This window comes from Salvelinus fontinalis, chromosome 1 (genome assembly GCF_029448725.1).
Source record: "Salvelinus fontinalis isolate EN_2023a chromosome 1, ASM2944872v1, whole genome shotgun sequence".
NCBI classification, from domain to species: Eukaryota; Metazoa; Chordata; class Actinopteri; order Salmoniformes; family Salmonidae; genus Salvelinus; species Salvelinus fontinalis.
The window spans coordinates 31,955,771-31,970,653 of record NC_074665.1 but is presented as its reverse complement, the minus strand read 5'-3'; the positions used below and the strand labels follow the sequence as shown (position 1 = coordinate 31,970,653).

Genomic DNA, 14,883 nt, shown 5'->3' with positions numbered 1-14,883 from the left:
ATATAATAATAATAAATAATTTTGCTCTTTATTTAACCATCTTACATATAAAACCTTATAGGTTCATCGAAAATTGTGAATAACTCACCACGGGTTAATGAGAAGGGTGTGCTTGAAAGGTCGCACATAACTCTGCAATGCTGGTTTGAATTGGAGAGAGTCTCAGTCTTAAATAATTTTTCACAGTCTGTGCCTGTATTTATGCTAGTTCATGCTCTATTTCATGCTAGTGAGGGCCAAGAATCCTCTCTCACATAGGTACGTTGTTGCAAAGGGCATCAGTGTCTTAACAGCTCGATTTGCCAAATCAGGACATTCTGAGCGCAGCCCAATCCAGAAATCTGGCAGTGGCTTCTGATTAAATAACATTTTCACAGAACCGCTTGTTGCAATTTTGATGAGGCTCTCTTGTTCAGATATCGGTTAGTGGATTGGAGGCAGGGCATGAAAGGGATAACGAATCCAGCTGTTTGTGTCATGCGTTTCGGAAAGGTACCTGCGTAATTGTGCACCCAACTCACTCAGATGCTTCGCTATATCTCATTTGACATTGTCTGTAAGCTTGAGTTCATTTGCAAACAAAAAAAATCATACAATTACAGAAATAGCTGTCTGTTGGTCTTGTTAATGCAGACAAAGAAGAGCTCCAACTTATTAATCAAAGCCTCAATTTTGTATCGCACATTGAATACAGTTGCGGAGGGTCCCTGTAATCCTAGATTCAGATCATTCAGGCGAGAAAAAACATCACCCAGATAGGCCAGTCGTGTGAGAAACTCATCCTCATGCAAGCAGTCAGACAAGTGAAAATTAATGTCAGTAAAGAAAACAGTAAGCTCATCTCTCAATTCAAAAAAACATGTCAATACTTTCCCCCTTGATAACCATGGCACTTTTGTATGTTGTAAAAGCATTACATGGTCGCTGCCCATATCATTGCATAGTGCAGAAAATACATGCGGGTTCAGGGGCCTTGCTTTAACAAAGTTAACCATTTTCAATGTAGTGTCCAAAACATCTTTCAAACTGTCAGGCATTCCCTTGGCAGCAAGAGCCTCTCGGTGGATACTGCAGTGCATCCAAGTGGTGTCGGGGGCAACTGCTTGCACGCGCGTTACTACTCCACTATGTCTCCCTGTCATGGCTTTTGCGCCATCAGTACAGATACTGACACCGGCCACATTCAACAGGTGTTGTAATTCATCAGTTATTCTGCGCTCTGGCAGTCAGACGAGAGTGCTCTGAAATCAGAGTAGATAGCCAGTGCGAATTTACCAACACACCCACATCACTATACCACTTAGCTAAGCTATGAATGACTTGAATAATCAAGTCAATATACGTTGGATAGTTAGATAGCATAAAGTAAATATACCGGCAAGTTCGATGTATTAGTAGCCAACCAACGTTACAGTAAGTAGCTAACATACCCGGTACATACTGCTATAATGAAATGCTTTGCAGATCATATGGATAGCGTAGCTGACAAATTGTCAGCCAACATAAGGTATAACGTAACTTATTTGAAAATGTATTACTTTATTACATTGGTCAGCATTCTGTTAATATTTGTCATAATTAGTTAAACGGATTTGTATCAGCTCTCGTTGGACTCGGCTGCATATTTCTGCCATTTTCTTCAAATCTGAAAACGTTGTGAAGCCACACCCATTTTCTGAAGAATTGCATTATGGGCCCTAAAAGCACTGAAATAAATTGTGTCCGAATACTCATACTACTCACACTAACCATACTATTTGTGACGTGAATTGAGAATATAGTATGCTTATTGGTCATAGTATGAATATAGTTAGTATGCCAAAAGTTCCCGGATCACGTACCTAATTCGTCAAAATATGAAGTATACATGCAGAAGAAACTATTTCTGGACCTTCTATTGACCCTGTTGACTCATCAGTAGGAAATATTTGTTTCTCTTTTGGTCCATTCAACAACAGAGCGATATGAACCTTGTTTCAGCAGGATGTTATATCTATACCTTATGTCATGCCTTATTGGAATGGATTTATTGATAATATCTGTTGGAAAAAAGTTTGGATGTTGCCACACACTTAACAAATTTAAGGAAGTTTCCTTTAAAATTATTCATAAATATTATCCTGCCAACCACTATATGAAGAAGTTTAAGGAAAACATCAACTCAAATTGCTCCTTTTGTAATGACCACCCAGAAACAGTGTTGCATCTTTTTTGGCATTGTATTCATGTAAGAAAACTGTGGCAAGACATCAGTAGATTTATAACTGAACACATTTATGAAGATTTTACACTATTGTGGAGAGATGTACTGCTTGAATTCTTTACATACGATAGAAATAAGCTGAAACATTTTTATGTAATTAATTTCATTATTCTTTTGGCCAAATTTCATATACACAAGTGTAAATTTACAAACACATTTTTTTTTTTTTTTTACCCTACAAAAAAAGAAATTGAACTGTATTTAAGACAGTTAAATACTCTACTAACAGAAAAGCTGTTAGAATTGTAAGTGTATGTATGTCCCTTAAGGTCCTTGTGTAATTGTAATGTGATTTTGTACCCCCTAGCTCGATTGTCCATTGTATATAATCTATATATACTTGTGTTCCCTCATGTACTTTCTGTATTGATTTGTTGTTAATAAAATAAAATATAAAATAACTTACTATTTCCGGACTTTAGGGCCCAGAATGCAATTCTTCAAGAAATGGGTGTGGATTCACATCGTTTTTAGATTTGAAGAAAATGACGGAAAATATGCAGCCGAAGTCCATCGACAGCTGATACAAATTCCTTGCTTTAACTAATTATGACAAATGTTAACAGAATGTTGAGCAATGTAATAAATTAATACATTTTCAAATAAGTTACCTTACACGTTATGTTGGCTCACAATGTGTTAACTATGCTGTCCTTACGAACCACATAGCATATCATTACAGCAGTATGTACCATTACGTTAGTTAGCTACTTATACATCAAACTTGCCACTATATTAACTATAGGCGAACTAACTACCCAGCGTTTATTGACTTGATTATTCCCGTCATTCTTAGCTTAGCTAAATGGTATAGTCGTTGTGCGTTCTCAATGGACATTCGGGTGCTTTTTGTAAATTAGCTCTCAATCTACTCCGATTTCAGAGCACTCTCGTCTGAGTGTACGAGAGCGCAGAATAATGAATGAGCGCCCAACACCGGTTGAATATGGCCGGTGTCAGTTAAAGTCTGCAAAAAAAGCCTAATTACATTTTGTCAACAACGCTCTGGATAACATGAAAACTGCCTAACCAGCTGTGCAAGGGCGAGTAAAATGGTCAGAGTGGTCACTCATTTGTGTCTGGAAGTAGCTAGCAAGCTAGCCAACGTTAGCTTGGGTGCTTGACTGCCGTTGTAAGGTGGTCAGATCGCTCAAATCACCCTACTCCTCAGCCGAAGTCCTAAAATGTCTAACTAGTCATTTGTTATGCTAACTAGCTAGCAAGAGCTTGCATAGCAACAGCATAAACTTTCGATAGACTGGCTAAGAGCTAGCATGTAGTATATACTCATTAAGTATGTAGTATACACTATGTTAGTATGAGTATTCGAACACAGCTCTAGTCAGTCTATGTCATGGAAAGAGCAGGTGTTCTTAATGTTGTGTATACTCGTTGCATGATTTATGAATACTAAAGGCATATAGGAGATCGACTTCATTCATCAGTTCGACACCTTTTATAAACTAGTCAACACTTGCTATTCAGTTGTCAATCAACACACAGTAAATAACCTCCTTGGTGCCACGACTCCGCATGGCTGGCTATGTGAAACACGCAAAAAGAAAATACATTAGTGTCAGAAAACAATAACTAGGCTATATTTCGTCTTATCGTTACCACTCATCGTTCCACATTGGATGTGGAAATTCACGAGCATCATGCGCTCTCTCGTCTGCGTAAGGAAATTTGACTGAAACTAGAGATCTGTATATAATGACGAGATGCTCATGTCTCCACCCAAACGATGAGAGTTGTTGTCCCAAAGGCGGGAAAAGCAGGAGACAAGTTCAGGTCAAAGTAAGCCCATAGAAAAGAATTGGGCTTATTTTGGCAAGTAAAACCTTGCGCTTCGCCTCTTTCTCTCTGCTGCGTTTCTCTGTCATCGCTAACTTTGTGACTGACAGGATCCTATCAATAGATCGCTAGAAGATGCATACCGTTCATTCTAGCGGGAGAGTCCTTCTCGTCGCGCTCTCTTGTCCCTCTGCAGCAGACATATGTTGAGCAATATTTGGAATGGAACTTTGGATCGCAATACAAATGCAGTATCGAATCGCAATACATATCATATTGGCAGCTAAGTATCGTGATAATATTGTATCATGAGGTCCCTGGAAATTCCCAGCCCTTCTAAATTGTTCCACAAAACCTGAGCTAAGAACATACAGTATATAAGAACATGATTCTATTATATATATTGCTGAATTAATTTCCCCTTCAACCCTATCATATACAATGCATTCGGAAAATATTTCAGACCCCTTGACTTTTTCCACATTTTGTTACTTTACAGACTTATTCTAAAATGGGATAAAGTAATTTTCCCCTCATCAATATACACATAGTATCACATAATGACAAGTGAAAACCAGTTATAATTTTCAGCAAATGTATAAAAAAGAAAAAACATTTTTTACATAAGTATTGCTATGAGACTCGAAATTGATCTCAGGTGCATGCTGTTTCCATTGAACATCCTTCAGATGTTTCTACAACTTGATTGGACTCCACCTATGGTAAATTAATTGGTTGGAAAGGCACACACCTGTCTATATAAGGTCCCACAGTTGACAGTGCATGTCAGAGCAAAAACTAAGCCATGAGGTCGAAGGAATTGTCATTAGAGCTCCTAGACAGGATTGTGTTGAGGCACAGATCTGGGGAAGGGTACCAGAACATTTCTGCAGCATTGAAGGTCCCCCAAAAACACAGTGGCCTGGGTCATTCTTAAATGGAAGAAGTTTGGAACCACAAAAACTCTTGCTAGAGCCTGGCCAAACTGAGCAATCAGGGGAGAAGAGCCTTGGTCAGGGAGGTGACCAAGAACCCGATGTTCACTCTGAAAGAGCTCCAGAGTTCCTCTTTTGAGATGGGAGAACCTTCCTGAAGGACAACCATCTCTACAGCACTCCACCAATCTGGCCTTTATGGTAGATTGGCCAGATGCAAGCCACTCCTCAGTAAAAGGCACAAGACAGCCCGCTTGTTTGCCAAAAGCCACCTAAAGACTCAGACCATGAGAAACAAGGTTCTCCAGTCTGATGAAACCAAGATTAAACTATTTGACCTGACTGCCAAGCGTGACGTCTGGAGGAAACCAGGCACCATCCCTACGGTGAAGCATGGTAGTGCCAGTATCATGCTGTGGGGATGTTTTTCAGCAGCAGGGACTGGGAGACTAGTTAGGATCGAGGCAAAGATGACCAGAGCAAAGTACAGAGAGATCCTTGGTGAAAACCTGTGCCAAAGCGCTCAGAATCTCAGACTGGGGCAAAGGGTCACCTTTCAACAGGACAACGACCCTAAGCACAAACCCAAGACAACGCAGGAGTGGCTTCGCGACAAGTTTCTGAATGTCCTTGAGGGGCCTAGGCAGAGCCCGGACTTGAACACGATCGAACATCTCTGGAGAGACCTGAAAATAGCTGTGCAGCGACGCTCCTCATCCAACCTGAGATAGCTTGAGAGGCCCTGCAGAGAATGGGAGAAACTCCCCAAATACAGGCTGTAATCAACAAAGTACTGAGTAAAGGGTCTGAATACTTGTGGAAATGTGGAAAAAGTCAAGGGGTATGAATACTTTCAAATGCACTGTATACTGAACAAAGATATAAATGCAAAATGCAACCATTTCTAAGATTTTACTGCGTTACAGTCCATATAAGGAAATCCGTCAATTGAAATAAATAAATTAGGCCGTAATCTATCGATTTCACAAACTTCCTGTCTGGAAACCGTAACAAAATGTTGTAAATAAAAAAAGTTGTTCAAATGTTGAACCATAGACCATTTTGAAAAATTGTAAGCAAGGGGGAATGAATGCTTCTCTTTTTTAGGCTGAAAAACAGAGTTGATGATAGCCTTGCAGAGAGAACCACTGAGACCAGGCATCACAGAGGCAACAATGAAGAGAGAGAAGAGAAATTGGCCTCTTTAGACCATGCCTCCATACCAGTGTTAATTCTGGCAGCTACTTTCGATTTAGTTTTAGTCTTAAAATACCTTTTAGTGTTAGTGATATTTTGGGAAATTTCATCCATCTTTTGTTTTAATTATTATCAGTTGACTAAAACTACGGAACATTTTGGTCTAGTTAAAGGGACACACTGGGATTTTGGCCATGAAGCTTTTTATCTACTTCCCCAGAGTCAGATGAACTCTAGCGTTAGCACAATGACTGGGAGTCTATAGGAACTGCTAGCATGCTATTAGATATCATAGACTTCCAGTCAGTGCAATAACGCTAGCTAGCTTTGGCTCGTGAAACGACCTCCAACTTTCTTCATACTGGACGCATACTGAAAGATCCACTCGCAGCCAAGTTTCAGCCTCCTGGTTTTTTGCCTAAAATGTTCTGGTACTTGGTAAAGTTCATGATGCCATTGACCACTGGAAGCAAAATAGCACCATAACTTCAAAGATCCGCCACCATATTTTACAGTAGGTATAAGGTATTTTCTGCATATGCATTGTTCTTTCGGAAGTTCAAACCCACCGCTAGTGAGTGTGGCCAAATGCCTCTATTTGAAGTTCATATGACCATAACACCAGTTCCAACCCAAGTGCCAATGCCGGCTCAATGTCATTTTCCTCACAAGGGGAGGGTGCTGGAGTATTTGAAACAGGGGATCCAATAATTCTGCCCCCCTTACTTTGAGAATTTGCTATTTATTACTTGTTAAACAAAATCTCTTCTTCTGAGCAATTGTATTAATAAACAATAATTTTAAAAAACAATTTATGAGCATATAATATAGCTCGTACTTGTATTATTTATTTTGTTCAGTCTATTTTGCTCATCTTTATCAAGGGATCTAATCATTACAGACCCCACTGTGTCTTCGACATCAAAGCTTTAATCAATACACAGTCAGTTATATTGCCTGCCTGCACCCTTTACCCCAGGAGGGAGTTTTATAACCCCTACATTTCACGTGATCCCTCAAATATATATATACACACACAGTGGGGAGAACAAGTATTTGATACACTGCCGATTTTGCAGGTTTTCCTACTTCTTACAAAGCATGTAGAGGTCTGTAATTGTTATCATAGGTACACTTCAACTGTGAGAGACGGAATCTAAAACAAAAATCCAGAAAATCACATTGTATGATTTTTATGTCATGCAATAAAATGCAAATTAATTACTTAAAAATAATACAATGTAATTTTCTGGATTTTTGTTTTAGATTCCGTCTCTCACAGTTGAAGTGTACCTATGTTAACAATTACAGACCTCTACATGCTTTGTAAGTAGGAAAACCTGCAAAATCGTCAGTGTATCAAATACTTGTTCTCCCCACTGTATATATATTATCACTGTGAACAAAATTACACTTGTTTTTTGCTTAATCAGGCAAAGTGATTTGTCCTTTGAGGATGTGCCATATATACATCAATCACTATAGAAGGAGACACTACCCTAAAGAGGTATGGATAGATGTCAGTAATATACCTCTTTCCAACAGAAAACAACAAGAACAAACTTTAGAGAACGAGTCACCCTCCTGAAGTCCATTTACAGAGTGAAGAACGCCAGTCGCCACCCTGCATTTTGATTCTGTCTCAGAGGTGAGGTCATTTCGCTCTACTCCATCTCTATGCCACCCTACACTTAACCTATCTACTCCTCATGACATAGGAACTTTTGGTCAAGGTTCTAACTAAGTAGCCAAAACAACATATGTCCTCTCTTAAGTAAATGCCTGTGGGCAGTAAACTCAGATTGATGCATATCACATACTATAACATGCATACAGTTGAAGTCAGAAGTTTACATACACCTTAGCCAAATATATTCAAACTCCGTTTTTCACAATTCCTGACATTTAATTCTAGTAAAAATTCCCTGTCTTCGGTCAGTTAGGATCACCACTTCATTTTAAGAATGTGAAATGTCAGAAAAATAGTAGAGAGAATGATTTATTTCCTTAAGCCATTTTGCCACAACTTTGGAAGTATGCTTGGGGTCATTGTCCATTTGGAAGATCCATTTGCGACCAAGCTTTAACTTTCTGACTGATGTCTAGTAGAGAGAATGATTAATTTCAGCTTTTATCTCTTTCATCACATTCCCAGTGGGTCAGAAGTTTACATACACTCAATTATTATTTGGTAGCATTGCCTTTAAGTTGCTTAACTTGGGTCAAATGTTTTGGATAGCCTTCCACAAGCTTCCCACAATAAGTTGGGTGAATATTGGCCCATTCCTCCTGACAGAGCTGGTGTAACGGAGCCAGGTTTTTAGGCCTCCTTGCTCAGAACACACGCTTTTTCAGTTCTGCCCACAAATGTTCTATAGGATTGAGGTCAGGGCTTTGTGATGGCCACTCCAATACCTTGACTTTCTTGTCCTTAAGCCATTTTCCACAACTTTGGAAGTATGCTTGAGGTCATTGTCCATTTGGAAGACCCATTTGCGACCAACCTTTAACTTCCTGACTGATGTCTTGAGATGTTGCTTCAATATATCAACATAATTTTCCTCCCTCATGATGCCATCTATTTCGTGAAATGCACCAGTCCCTCCTGCAGCAAAGCACCCCCACAACATGATGCTGCCACCCCCGTGCTTCACGGTTGGGATAGTGTTCTTCGGCATGCAAGCCTCCCCCTTTTTCCTCCAAACATAATGATGGTCATTATGGCTAAACAGTACTATTTTTGTTTCATCAGACTAGAGGACATTTCTCCAAAAAGTACGATCTTTGTCCCCATGTGCAGATGCAAACCGTAGTCTGTCTTTTTTATGGCGGTTTTGGAGCAGTGGCTTCTTCCTTGCTGAGTGGCCTTTCAGGTTATGTCGATATAGGACTCGTTTTACTGTGTTAATAGATACTTTTGTACCTGTTTCCTCCAGCATCGTCACATCTGGGATTGATTTGCCCTTTTCGCACCAATGTACGTGTCACGACTTCCGCCGAAGTTGGTGCCTCTCCTTGTTCGGGCGGCGTTCGGCGTCACCGGCTTTCTAGTCTCCACCGATCTACATTTAGTTTTCCTTTTGTTTGGTCTTGATTGTACACACCTGTTTTCCATTACGTTATAAATTATTCCTTATTTAACCATCTGGTTCCATCATGGTTTTGTGTGTGTTTATTGTTTTCAAGTTGTCTCATTTATGTGCTCTGGAATTTTGTTCTCCTTGATGGAAGATTGTTTATTGAGTAAAGTTACGATTATTACTCATCTTTGTGTCCTGCGCATGACTCCGCCTTACCCACATCACCTAGACAATTGACAGTATGTTCATCTCTAGGAGACAGAACGCGTCTCCTTCCTGGGCGGAATGACGGCTGTGTGGTCCCATGGTGTTTATACTTGCGTACTATTGTTTGTACAGATGAACGTGGTACCTTCAGGTATTTGGAAATTGCTCCCAAGGATGAACCAGACTTGTGGAGGTCTACATATTTTTTTCTGAGGTCTTGGCAGATTTCTTTTGATTTTCCCATGATGTCAAGCAAAGAGGCACTGAGTTTGAAGGTAGGCCTTGAAATACATCCACAGGTACACTTCCAATTGACTCAAATGATGTCAATTAGCCTATCAGAAGCTTCTAAAGCCATGACATAATTTTCTGGAATTTTCCAAGCTCTTTAAAGGCAGTCAACTTACTGTATGTAAACTTCAGACCCACTGGAATTGTGATACAGTGAATTATAAGTGAAATAATCTGTCTGTAAACAATTGTTGGAAAAATGTATTGTGTCATGCACAAAGTAGATGTCCTAACCGACTTGCCAAAACTATAGTTTGTTAACAAGAAATTTGTGGAGTGGGTGAAAAACGAGTTTTAATGACTACAACCTAAGTGTATGTAAACTTCTGACTTCAACTGTACATACATACACATACAGGTAACTGGCAAAATAAAGGAAACACCAACATAAAATGTCTTAGTAGGGTGTTGGGCCATCACGAGCCAGAACAGCTGCAATGCCCTTGGCATAGGTTTTACAAGTGTCTGGAACTCTATTGGAGGGATGCGACAGCATTCGTCAATGAGAAATTCCATCATTTGGTGTTTTGTTGATGGTGGTGGAAAACACTGTCTCAAGCGCCGCTCCAGAATCTCCCATAAGTGTTCAATTGGGTTGAGATCTGGAGACAGACAGACATGGTATATGGTTTACATCATTTTCATGCTCATTAAACCATTCAGTGACCACTCGTGCCCTGTGGATGGGGGCATTGTCATCCTATATGAGGGCATAGCCATGGTAGCCAAAATAATGGCCTGCCCAGCATTTTTATACATGACCGTAAGCATGATGGGATGTTAATTCCTTAATTAACTCAAGAATCACTTCTTTTATCCCTCATTTACTCATGTGTTTCCATTATTTTGGCAGTTACCTGTACATATCACATGCTACATAGGTCACATACTATTATTGAATTCTCAATTTGACGACATGGGATTCAAGGAAATGAAATGCTATGGAATGGTATAGTTTATATTGTGGGAACACATTGAACTAGTAAAGCATCACATCTTGACAGAGAACAGTGGTGTGCTTTGTTCATATGCATGCTATAAATCTCACCCACTTTGACAGATAATGAGCCCAGGACTATATGGTGAGATTCAGGCCATCACCCAATACGTCTCCTCTCTGATGTGATGAAATGTATCAATTCCAGTGTGGGTAAAACAAAAGGTAAAATAATTGCATTGAACATGAATCTCCCTTTTGAGCAGGTGGTTGCAAATATATGCTAATCAATGGTACATAGCCAGCAGCTCAATAATCAAACCATGATATAATCTTTAAAACAGAACAATATGCAGAACAATATTCCACACCCTCAAATGCTTGAGTAACCAGAAAGACCAGGCAATATGCTGTATAATCATCAGCTCAGTCTCATCTCAATGTGTCTAGCTACCTCCTCTCCCTTCCAGATTCAGGGTACAGTAATGGGGACTCTGGTCACAGTGTGGTAGAATCAAAATTCCACAGCATCACAGACGGTGCTGGGTAAGCCCGTCAGTCAGCCGTAGCACCACGGCCTTCTGGGCGCCAAACGGGCAGACTCTGCAACAGCTGGCCCCCACAGCCCACTCACTGAGGGCACCTGTAAGCGGTGCTTTGGCACACCCCGCTCGTGATAGCACAGTCGCTGTGCCCTGCCTACAGTTGGCAGGATGGACGGACTGGTCATGAGGGAGTCTTGCCCATCCCTATGTAGCCGTGAGATGTTGCCAACAATTTGTCAGTGAGATCCGCTATTGGTTCCTTGATTTGTCGCTAGAAGTGACGTTTTGCTGTTGCACCAATTTGCCTTGCTGCGGTCCCCAACAAAGTGTTTTCACCCCCTCTCCCGCCACACACCTGCTCTTCTTGTGCTTCTCTGCCTGTGTTCACACGAGCCAACTAGGTGAAAAATCCTGTCGATGTGCCCTTGAGCAAGGCACTTAACCCTTATTGCTCCTGTGAGTCGCTCCGGATAAGAGTGTCTGCTAAATGATTAAAAAAAATAAAAAATTAAAGCAGAAACTTGAAAACAGAAACCTGGCAAAACAAAACAGAGAAAATGGAATTTGGGAAAAAACTAAACGGAATCAGGCAACAAATAAATGGGATTTTATAGGACCCTATTTATGATATGATATGCACTGAGCATACCAAACATTAGGAACACCTTCCTAATATTGAGTTGCACTCACCCCTTTGCCGTCATAACAGCCTCAATTCGTCAGGGCATGGACTCTACAAGTTGTAGGAAGCGTTCCACAGGGATGCTGGCCCATGTAGACTCCATTGCTTCTCACAGTTGTATCAAGTTGGGTTGATGTCCTTTGGGTGGTAGACCATTCTTGATACACACGGGAAACTGTTGAGCGTGAAACAGCGTCGCCTGGCACCTACTACCATACCCTGTTTAAAGGCACTTCAATTTTTTGTCTTGCCCATTTCACCCTCTGAATGGCACACATACACACTCCAAGTTCTCAATTGTCTAAAGGCTTCAAAATCCTTCTTTAACCTTTCTCCTCCCCTTCATCTACACTAATTGAAATGGATTTGACACTTGACATCAATAATGGATCATAGCGTTCACCTGGATTCATCTGGGTCAGTCTATGACAGGTTTTGTACACTCAGTGTATATCATACTATATATTATAAACGTTAAGACATTGACTCAGGCAATTTAGGTTAAGTGCAGTGTCTTGAAGGTGGAAGCAGTCAACATTTGATTTGGGCTAGCATTAACAACAAGAGCTCCTTGAGCGTTACCCTAGCCCCCATGGATGTCCCCTTGCACTGTCCCTTCCACAGCGCAGGCAGGGTCATTCTCATGATGACAGCCATTATGGCTCAGGGGAGGACAAGCAGAACAATTCCCAGCAGCAGATGGCTTACTTACAGTTTCTCCAGGACTGTCAGGCCAAAGAAGGAGGCATTTTTCAGCAGTGAGATCTTGTTGTTACTGAGGATCCTGTGGACAGAAGAGTGGAAAGGTTGACTGTGAGATGGTGAGCCTTTCGACATATTAGTAGACTTATTAGTAGATATCACAAAAATACAGACAAATGTCCAATAAATGATGCATCCTGTCAATGACTTGGTGAGAGATAGAAATATATCTCTGATTTAATCTGGCCTTAAATGTCCCGTCTTGGATGCATTTTTTTTGTCTTATTTATGGATTTTTGTGGCTATTGTTTGCCATTTTTGACGGCTAGGAAATATAACCTCGTTGAAGACCGAATGCGGCCCCCAGGGCCAAACTTGTTTGACCCCCCCTGATCTACAGCTACCACTATGAACCGCAAACAAATCAATGCTGTGCATGTGCTCAACAGGTACAGTATAGGCAAAAAATACATATTTGCCCCAGCACTCTATGTGGATATACATTTCTGTTCTTGTTGAAGTATATATTTAAAGGGTAAAGTAGTGCTTTATTTTTTTTAAATATGGGGAAAAGGATCTTGAGTATTTATCTTGTAATATGGGTATTTGTGTGTGTATCAAGGAGGGTTAAAAACATTCACTCAAGACTCTCTGCAATGCCTCTTAGCAGAACACACCCAATTACTCAAAAACATCAGTCATAACACACTGAGCCTCCGGAAGGAGTTCAGATAACCACCGTCACAGAAACAATTACACAAAAGCAAGGACGAATGCAGTGCACAGACACACACGCACATCATCCCATAGTGAAAAACAGTAGCCCATCAGTGTTGTGTCTGGAGTGTCCAGGGGGACTCGTTAGGACACAGATGGAGGGCTGTGTTACCTGCTGCTCTAGTGAAACAAACAAACATATCAGACAAAAGATAACGTCCACCCACACACCAGTAAACAACCACTAGTCTGTGTTCAACCACACATACACACAGACATATACACCCTGCCTGCCAACACTTTACGAACAATGCAGGATCTCGGCAACGTTTTTCCATTGATTTCCACTCATGGACTTGAATACAGCAGTAAATTATTTTGACTTTGAATGCTGAGATACCCAGTTCACCCATCTCTCCTTCCCTTCAGAGCTGTAGGCTGAGTGTGTAATGATTTATGTCATGCTCATTCCTCTGCCCAGATCCACATAATTTGAAATACACCTAAAATGACATTTTGGGGATTTCATATCTGCTAAAATATTAAATCGCTCTTGCCAGACCTTAGATCATCCTGTCTGCTGCAGGGCTGGCCTGGCGGTATGGCCATGCAGTGCGTGGTGGAGCATGGCAGTGAGTCTGCATGCAGACGGGGCCTGCTGCTTTGCATGCACCACGTTGCATGTCTCCTACTGGCACGCTCCTACAGACAGACACCCAAGGTCAAATCACTCGCTCATCTTCCTCCTCCCCTTCCATTCTCAGGACTAATGGCAGAGGTTTGGCAAGAGTGGTAATTAGGTTGTGTCACGAGTCATCTTCTTTTGTCACCTTCTAATGCCCTAGGATTAAGCAGTGTGATCCCACAATGCATTGTGCTGAGGCGGCAAATTATTCACCAGCCTTGCGGGAGGGGGGCGGGGGGGTTGTAGTTATTTTGGAATTGGCATGATGTGGGATACACAAAGTGAAAATGTACACAAAAAAATATATATTCAAAGAACATTTTGAGAGCATAAATACAGTGTATAATGGCATTAAAGACCTTTAATAGAGACTGCTGAGCAAGTGCATATTAAATCAGTCAACGGAGAGACAAGCTACTGCATATTATGAGCACAAGTTGAGAGTTAAAAACTGAGCATCATAAGAGTTTTGCCAGAAGTTCAAAAGAAGTAGTTCACTATTTCACAACTTGATGTTAGATGGTTCCTCAACCTGAATGTAGTATATTGACCAGGAGAAACTGAAATCCATGGTTAATGTTTTTTTTTAAACAGCCACTACAAACTTCAACTAATTGCATACACCAAAAGCTAACAATCAAGTAACATCAAACCAAATATGGTGTTGATTGGAATATATTTTAGGTGATTTTTACATTAGAATTTTTTTAATATATATTTTTTAAATAAAAATAATTTACAAAGCTCACATGCCCCCATCACTTACATTGATTGTTAGATTGTGGTGGCTTATGTTAGATGAAGTTTGTAGTGGCTGTTTAAATAACTGAACCATGGATTACAGTTTC

General features: G+C 40.5%; 1 protein-coding gene across 2 annotated transcripts in view; it reads right to left on the bottom strand.

The window, feature by feature from the left end:
* Positions 1-14,883, bottom strand: part of LOC129853141 (adhesion G protein-coupled receptor A3-like) — a 295,014-nt gene that overhangs the window by 242,447 nt on the left and 37,684 nt on the right. For both annotated transcript variants that reach the window (XM_055918873.1, XM_055918884.1), the window contains exon 2: positions 12,644-12,715. In XM_055918873.1, coding sequence (XP_055774848.1) covers positions 12,644-12,715 — 72 coding nt within the window. The remainder of the gene's footprint in view (positions 1-12,643; positions 12,716-14,883) is intronic.